An 8,930-nucleotide genomic window follows, 5' to 3' on the forward strand; every position below is an offset into this window, starting at 1 on the left:
CACAGTGTCATTCACACAAACACTAAACACCATCATGGTAACACACATGAAACTGAAATAATGCAATAAACATTAATTTAACAACATTAGGTGTAACATACAACCCTAATACACAAAACTGATCAGAAAAAACTAATAAGAAACCGTTATTTCAACAAAAAAACATGAAATTTTAAATCTAACGCAGGGAATTCTGGGAATGTCAATTTACGGTTATTCACTGTAAATTATACGGTCTTTTTCACTTCCAAAAACGGTGTACTACCGTAAAATTGATGTCCAATACATGTAATTTCCAATACAGTTTTTCACCGTATATAGTAGGGGAATTTACCGTTAACCATTTAACAGGTTTTTACTGTAGCATTTTTACAGTCTTTTACCATTAAATTCACAGTCATCTTTTACAGTGTACTTAGGTCATCTGTCACACTGGAAATGAAAGGTCAAGTCAAGCAAACTGCATTATGCAGAACATTTTCTGTTTGATGAGACTCACCTCTGGAGTTTTGGTCTGCCATCTCTGAATCACTGAGCCCCTGGCTCACTGTCTCCTCACTTACAGCCTGCAACAACAGCACAGGGTGAATAGAGATTTGTATATTTATATCAATTTCCACAGCTTGTCACAAATTTTCACACAACAAGGCCCCAAAGATTCTTCCAGTCTTCAGTGTCACATGATCCTTCAGAAATCATCCTAATATGCTAATTTGGTACTCAAGAAACATTAATTATCATTATCAATGTTAAAAACTATTTTTGTGGAAGCTGCGATATATTTTTCAGGGTTATTTAAATAATATACATTTCAAAAGAACAGCATTTGTATGAAATTCAAAACATTTTGTAACATTATAAACATCTTTATATGTCAGCTATGCTAAAAAAACGTTTTACTAAACAAACTTTTGAATAGTAGTGTATATAGATACATAAAAAAAGAAAAAAGAAACTTACCCTTTTAGGGCACAAGTGTTGTTCAAAGTTTCCTTTTCTTCTGATTTTCTGAGCATCTTCAGAGATCAGATTCTTGTGTCCTTCGCCGACAGGCATCTCCTCAGTACTACCAGCCTCAGATGTAGTCAGATGAAGATCTGGTGCAGGTAAACTCTCGTCTGATTTCAGCTCCACAACTGTTACTTTGGGTTTTTTGCTCTCGCACATGGCCAGGTGTTTTAGAAAACCATCTTTCCTCATAAAAGTGGATGCACAGCTAACGCAGTGAAAGTGTGGAGCAGTTCGGCACTTTAAATGACATTTAAAAATGAAGAACTCTAGTGAAACAAAAAATAGTAAAAAGAAAAAAAATCCTCTGTTAGATATCCATTTAATACTAAGATTTACTTATGCTTTTACAAAATTGTATGCTTAAGTAAATTTTAATACTCGACGGAACAGAATAATCATTTATTCCTGTGACTTCATTACCTGGGACACTTTCAAGTAAAATATATACATTTAAATGCTTGTAATTTCTTACACGCATTATTTAATACTTGCCCTTGTGCCGTATCGCTCTTCTTCTGTGACCTTGTAAATGCTTTAAACATTTGCTTTTGATGGCGGGTTTGAACATTTCAGGCCCACAGAAAGGACAGTGGTACAAGGAACAGCAGTCCTCACATCTCTGGAGAGGTGGCTGCTCCTCTCCTCGCAAAATAGTTTTGTGTAGCTATGAAATACAAAGGAAAAAAATATCAACACTGTAAAACACCTTAATGTGTCTCCTGATTATAGGCATTTCAGACAAATGTTTTGTACATGAAAATCTTACTTCTTGCCTCATGTGATTTTAAAAAAGATAAAGTATGACAAAATTACATTTGCCTACACCAAATCTGTCTGAATCTGCATTCTAACAAAGGAATTTCGATGTCAAAATCTTACAATGTAAATTAAAGCGAAATTAATGACATTATGTGGCCAGGCCCAAAATATAATACGGGGGAGGGAGTCGAGGGACAATCAATAGTTTACAACACAAACGCTCTGAAATGACAGCTGATCCATTGACGGACTCCTCCAGCCAAGGGCCGATTAGCAGGTCTGCAGCTGGTCGCGTCTTGACGCTGCATCAAACTGTCACTCACCTGTAGCGTTATAAGCTCTGTATTTTGGTAACCTTGCTTATTAGTGACACAATGCGAGTTGATAGATCTGCCTTATTGTTAAATATGTAGAAATTTTGTAATTTACCTCTGCATGTTGACTTGTATGGCTGAACATTTTAGCCAAACTTGTTATGAGTCTGTTTGGTCTAAACTCTCGCGAGAGTACCCATAAAAAGGAGACGTGTTGAAAGCTTTTCAAAATAAGAGTTACAAAACGCGCATGACCCTAATGATAGTTACTTAAAATAAAATATAATAGCAAACGAACAATAAATGTATCCATGTTTAAACTGACTGTATCAAACACATTTTAATGATATGTAATCAAATAACCAGGCTGAGATTTGTAGTGCAGTTCTAGTCATCACACACTTTCCTCATAATTTGTTTTTAATGAAAGCCATGTCTTACTACAAATACATTTGTGTCTGTCAAAAAGACTTCCAACTCTGTCAAAGATAATTACATAATTTATTTTGTGTTTTCTCTTCCAAAATCCTGCTGCTGCATACAGTACATTTGCTTCAAAGAAAACTTGTGACATGGTGGTTTTTAATATTTAGAAAGAAATTCAAATGTTGAAAGCATGATCTAAATGGGAATGCATGAGCTTGGGGTGAAGGTACAATAGTGTAAGAACCTTAGTTGACTGCATCACACTGAGCCCAAAAAAACTTTTCAGAAGAGTAGAATTAAGATGTGAAACATGGTTGATTTAGTGGCAGTGAGAGAGGTTTAACAAAATGGTCTACACTAACTCTGGTAACCTGCAGTCAAAGATGTATTTTCATTTGTTTGCATCATCAGATCATAGGTGCATCAGCATAGTCCACTTATAAAATGCATATAGAAAATCTACAAAGAATAAATTTTTCTTGGCCTCTTTGTTTGTTGCAGAGCTGTAAAAAGTTGATGTTTCGATAATAAAAATTCTCTTTTTTTCCAAAAAACACTTGCGGAGGTAAAACAGGTTTCAACAGAAAAGCTGAATTCAGCCTTACAAGAGGTTGTTATATTTCATGTTGGTTTAACTGTAGAATTCCTAGCTTTCACACTGTGATGTTAAATAAAAACACAACACCGCATACACACGTGTGCACACACCCAGCCTTTCACACTCACACACACTCAGACAGACAGTCACGCACGCATGTCCATTGTCAAGTCTATGGTTTGGCAGTATGTCAAACCATAATTTCAAGTGAGCTGTGGGGGTTTTAAAGGAACACTCCACTATTTTTGAAAATAGGCTCATTTTCCAACTCCCCTAGAGTTAAACAGTTGAGTTTTACCGTTTTCGAATCCATTCAGCCGATCTCCGGGTCTGGCGGTAGCACTTCTAGCTTAGCTTAGCATAGATCATTGAATCTGATTAGACCGTTAGCATCTCACTCAAAAATGACCAAAGAGTTTCTATATTTATATTTTTCCTATTTAAAACTTGACTCTTCTTGCACTAAGACCGACAGAAAATGAAAAGTTGTGATTTTCTAGGCTGATAAGGCTAGGAACTATACTCTCATTCCGGTGTAATAATCAAGGAACTTTGCTGCCGTACCATGGGTGCAGCAGGCGCAATGATATTACGCAGCGCCTGAAAATAGTCCCCAGCTAGGTAACTTCCAATAAGCCTATTTTCAGGCGTTGCATAATATCATTGCACCTGCTGCACCCATGGTAGCCTTATTGGCCTAGAAAATCACAACTTTACATTTTTCGTCGGTCTTAGTACACGATGTAACTACAGAAGAGTCAAGTTTTAAATAGGAAAAATATTGAAACTCTTTGATCATTTTTGAGCGAATCAGATTCAATGATCTATGCTAAGCTAAGCTAAAAGTGCTACCGCCAGACCCGGAGATCGGCTGAATGGGTTCGAAAACAGTAAAACTCAACTATTTAACTCTAGGGGAGTTGGAAAATGAGCCTATTTTAAAAAATTGTGGAGTGTTCCTTTAAGGATGTAGTGTTTCTCTTCATCCTCACATCACGTCGGCACGTTTGTCCCTCACTTTGTTCCTTAATTTAGTCCGGGCTTTGAATGCAGCAGAGTTAAACAGATGCTGTGAAGAGACAAACCAAAGTTATATAAATATGCACACAAAACCTTAGTGAATGAAACTGTCTGCCAAAAAATGCCAATTAAATCAGCACTGTTTACAAAATCAGTTGAATCTGACTTCACGCTGCAAAATAAGACTTCTCGCCATGTCAGTGTCACTGTTCATTATTTATTACATTTATAAGCGAAAGGTTCAAGATTACCCTCTCTGTGCGGGAGATCCTGCTTGCTTTGACAGACGCATCCAAGATGAGAGGAGGTCCAAGTCCAAAAATATCCCTCAACAAAGGATTAAACTACAAAAAAACAGACAAAAACTCATAACAAACACTGCAGAACAGTGGTTCTCAAACATGAGGCCGGAGCCTCAAGATGACTTGATATAAACGATAAATGATATAAAACAAGCCCAAAAAAAAGCATTAAAATAAGGACTAATAACTACCAATTCTACTAATGGTTAGGGTTGGGTTTATATCGATTGGGTTTTTTACGATACCGGTGCCAAATCGATACTTTTAAAATGGTACCGGTGCCTAAACGGTGCCTGAAACGATACTTTAAAAAAAGAGCCACAAAAAAAAAAACGATGGATAACATTAAAGAACATTAAAAATATTTAAAATAAATATAGCATTCACATGCTCCTCGGATGCTCTCATTTCCCGAGTTGTGCTTCCCTTACTCTAAGGCTAATAAATGTATTTCACGATCTGGGTCATTATTTAATGCAAAACAATATTTAATACAAAACCACACATAACGTTTCTACTGTATCTCTGTCAATCACTCTGATATTTAGTTAAAATTAGTGAATTGAATGAGTGCTGTCTGTCACTGTCTTTAATCAGTTCTGTGAATGACTGTATGGTATGCCACATGCACTGTAATATGTTTTATATTAAATATTCAATTTTCAAATGAAAATAGCAACATGATCGTTTTATTAAGTATGCGTTCATATGTGTCAAGGGCTAGATTTTCACTGGAGGAAACAGCTGTGGTGTGTGATGAATGGTAAATGCAGCGAAAACTTTACAGTAGATGGGAAACCAATTGCTCCCTCGTGACTTTTTGTAAACTGTATTTATGACAAAGAACTGCACAGATATAGATATGATAACAATCTGTCAATAAACACACACCTTGTGTCCTCTGTTTCTGCTTGAGGCCGCTTGCGATGCACCGCTGCGGTCAGCGGATTGAAGAGCGCGCTGAAAGACGGGGAGGAGACGAAGTCTGCCGCCGTTTTCATATGAAATTTAAAGGAGACTGATTCTGAGGCTATCACGCATTTGTGTACAGTTTATGGAGCTAATCGCTATAGCCCCGCTAAAAATGGCCAAGCGACACCCATGCTTCTTACGTCCATTTCGGAGAACCAGGACAAATATTTCAATCGATCGCTCAGGCATTTAAGTGGCACCGAAATGAGGTACCGAAATCTGCGTTCTGATTCGGTTCTAGTACATACCAGTTACATAGGTACCCAACCCTACTAATGGGTCTACCAAAAAACTCCAAAAAATATATGAGGTAGCCTAATTTTGAATAAATGTGATTTCTATCACTGGAAATGTCAAGTAAATTAACAGAATCTTAAAATATCATATGTATTTTATAAAGAATATACATTTTTCTAGTAATGACAAGCTCTAAAATGTGTTAGATTAGAAATTGAGAGCAAAAATTACTTTAAAAATCACTAACAACATATAAAATCATTGGTAAAATCAAGAGGGATCCCTGAACATTCATGAATTCCAAAACTTACTATATACAGAAACTTCCACTATAAAGCACTGATTTTCTGATCTGTTTTAATTAGGACCAGAAGCTTGCATTTCAATTCTGATTTCATTCAATATAGATACTTTTAGAAATATTTTAATTTAAATATGAACAAGCCTGTTTTAATTTCTACAGTGCATTACTCATGAATAGATTCAAATATCAATTATTTAAATTGCGAATAGTTTTTTTTAAAAAGTGTGGGGGGGGTCAACATTTTTCTATAGTACTACACATTAGGGCCTTTCGCACCGCAGGAACCTTTTCATAGTACCAGAACTAATTGTGGAACTACCCACTTTTTGGCGTTTTCGCACCGCCGGAACTGGGAGCGATTTTAGTACCGGACTGCCTTTTTCGAGAACCAAATCATTTAGTTCTGGAACTAAAGCGGTGCGAAAGGCCCTATTGTTATGCCAACGGTGAGCTGCAATTGGTCCTCCTCACCTGTAGGTGGTGTCTGACTCCAGACTCGAGCACTTCCTTAAAGGCATCATAAATCCTACGGCGTATCCAGCCATCAATGTAGATGGCCTCAATCCCAAACTGGATCTTCTCCTCTGTGAAATCTTCATTCTGAAAATACAAGGGAATGTTTGGTCAGATGTCAGTAAATTTTTTAAACCATAATCATCTAAGACAGTCCTGGATCAACTCGGTTTATTAGCCCTGCATGCAAATTTGCTATAAAATATTTGGATGTAATTAACTGACATGTTATTTAAAAACAAAAAGGCATGAGTTGTGGCTCTCCTTTCACCTCAATGTAGTGCAGCACCTCTCTGAAGATTGAGCGCTGTTTCCTGCGGTCATTTTTAGCACGATGTTTGTTTCCATCAGTTGCCAGGTTCTTTAAACTGTCACACAATGCATCGCAGTCCTCATACTCAAACTCCTGAAACATCACACACATTACGTACACTGCCATCGTCCTGACACTCAAACCTATTCAGCATTACACAAAACACACCTGATCGATATCCCGTCCCAGTTCACACAGCAGAGCGATGGTCTCTCCCACAGCAATCCTGAAGTTCACCTCACTGCTTTCTAAACACGTGTGTAGACGTGGCATGTGGCTAAAAGACAGATAAAGAGATAGATCATATTACAGACAAATAAGTCTATCCATTCAATCTGGGTGTTGTCACATGGCTTTTTTTCTCACCCTGATGAAAGCATTACATAAAATATTATGTCTTCTGTATTCACTGTGGTTTAGATATCAAAACCGTTTTGGACTGTGGCTTTGTAACAACAAAAAGGCCCATACACTATAAAGGTGAAAATACAAGAAAAAAGAAAATGTGAAATAACCACAGCTTCACAGCCTAATTACTAAAGGGCAGGTCATATTTACATGTATTCATTTAGCAGACCAGGGTTCCCACTCTTTCATGAACGCCAGATTCAAGGACTTTTTAAAGCACCATTTATTTTATATCAAGCACCTATCAAATTCAAACCCCAGCATACGTAGTGTCATGAAAGACCTTACATTACTTAACATTTCACCACTTACACTTAACATTTACATTAAAAATTTCAGAGAAATAATGTTTTGAATGTGTAGGTTTCATAAATTTAGACCATTTTGAGCAGTTGTGTTCCAAGGAATTTAATGAAATCCATTGAAGTCAGTACTGGCAATATTCAAATACAATTTATAAAATATTGATAAAATATGCATCAAACTGGTTTTTGCTGTAGTTCTTATACAAGATTTAAATTTGAAAGAATTTCTCAATTTTTAAATTAATAAAAAGTTGTTAAATGTTGTAATAACATGGCAAAACCTGTTAACATTAAAAATTTGCACATTCACTCAAAAGAGACATTACTCATTAATAAATTAACTCGTCAAAATAATTTTGTAAATGACTTTTTATTGTAAATCCCATTTTTTAATCTTTGTAAATAAAGATTCTTATTGTTCATAGGAGCGCTAAACTAATCTTTCAGTGCATAGAGGCTGTAATATTTCTTGTTGTGCATAAAACTTCTAACAAATAAAAATAATCTTTCTGCATTGCAAATAAGAAAAATGTTCAGGTGAAAGAGAACTTCTTGTAGACATTTGTGCTTGAATTCTCTTCATTTGATTAGAAGCATTAACACAGCAGTTTCTGTTCAAAGAAGCGCTAAAATAATCATTCTATGCATAGAAGCTCTAACATTTCTTGTTGTGCATAAAACCTCTAACACATTAAGAATGGTCTTTCTGCATTGCAAATAATATTTCATTTAATTTTTAATAAACATCTTTCTTTTGGGCAGGCTTTACTTTTAACATTGCATAAACAAACTATCTCTGACTTAGAAGAAAGCTTTTATGTGGGCTTGCGTTCTCTACATTTACTTAGATGTAATAATATATCATCCCTGTTCACAGAATATATTAACAAATGATTCTTTGCATGGAAGCTCTAACATCAATTGTTGTGCTTTTCGTTTCAGGTGTAAGAGACATTTTTATTGAGGGGCAAGCTTTACTCTAAACATTGCATAAGCAAACTATCTCTGACAGAAGAAAAGCTTTCCAGCAAATGTACGCTTACAGTCTCTTTATCTGCTTAGAGGAATTAACACAGCAATACTGTTCATAGAATCTCTTAACTAATGATACTGTGCATAGAAGCTCTAACAATTCTTGTTGTATATAAAACCTCTAACACATTAAGAATGGTCTGTCTGCATTGCAAATAAGATTTCATTTCAGGTGTAAGAGACCGTTTGGTTATGATCAAACTTTACTTTTAAAATTGCGTTAACAAACTATTTTTGACTGAGAAAGAACCTTTACAGAATATGTACATTTGCATAGAGACATTACTCATTAATAAATTAACTCGTCAAAATAATTTTGTAAATTACGTTTTATTGTAAATTCCATTTTTCATCTTTGACCTAGAGCAGGGGTGCCCAAACTCGGTCCTGGAGGGCCGGTGTCGGGCTGCCTTTCC

The 8,930-nt window shown here is 35.9% G+C and overlaps 2 protein-coding genes across 4 annotated transcripts in view; both read right to left on the reverse strand.

Moving 5' to 3' along the window:
- LOC107669673 (acylamino-acid-releasing enzyme) overlaps positions 1-2,269 on the reverse strand; it is an 18,096-nt gene extending 15,827 nt beyond the window's left edge. The window contains exons 1-4 of the mRNA XM_016462015.1: positions 2,200-2,269; positions 1,504-1,675; positions 961-1,277; positions 500-566 (exon numbers count right to left, since the gene is read on the reverse strand). Of these exons, the coding sequence (XP_016317501.1) occupies positions 500-566; positions 961-1,277; positions 1,504-1,675; positions 2,200-2,229 (586 nt within the window). The 5' untranslated portion in view covers positions 2,230-2,269. The remainder of the gene's footprint in view (positions 1-499; positions 567-960; positions 1,278-1,503; positions 1,676-2,199) is intronic.
- A 1,753-nt stretch (positions 2,270-4,022) lies between these two features.
- Positions 4,023-8,930, reverse strand: part of LOC107669668 (interferon-related developmental regulator 2-like) — a 23,049-nt gene continuing 18,141 nt past the window's right edge. For all 3 annotated transcript variants that reach the window (XM_016462004.1, XM_016462006.1, XM_016462005.1), the window contains 5 exons: positions 6,938-7,046; positions 6,728-6,862; positions 6,415-6,543; positions 4,380-4,472; positions 4,023-4,177 (listed from right to left, as the gene is read on the reverse strand). In XM_016462004.1, the coding sequence (XP_016317490.1) occupies positions 4,097-4,177; positions 4,380-4,472; positions 6,415-6,543; positions 6,728-6,862; positions 6,938-7,046 (547 nt within the window). In that variant the 3' untranslated portion in view covers positions 4,023-4,096. The remainder of the gene's footprint in view (positions 4,178-4,379; positions 4,473-6,414; positions 6,544-6,727; positions 6,863-6,937; positions 7,047-8,930) is intronic.

Source organism: Sinocyclocheilus anshuiensis, unplaced genomic scaffold (assembly GCF_001515605.1).
Source record: "Sinocyclocheilus anshuiensis isolate Anshui unplaced genomic scaffold, SAMN03320099.WGS_v1.1 scaffold80, whole genome shotgun sequence".
In the NCBI taxonomy this organism is placed as follows: domain Eukaryota; kingdom Metazoa; phylum Chordata; class Actinopteri; order Cypriniformes; family Cyprinidae; genus Sinocyclocheilus; species Sinocyclocheilus anshuiensis.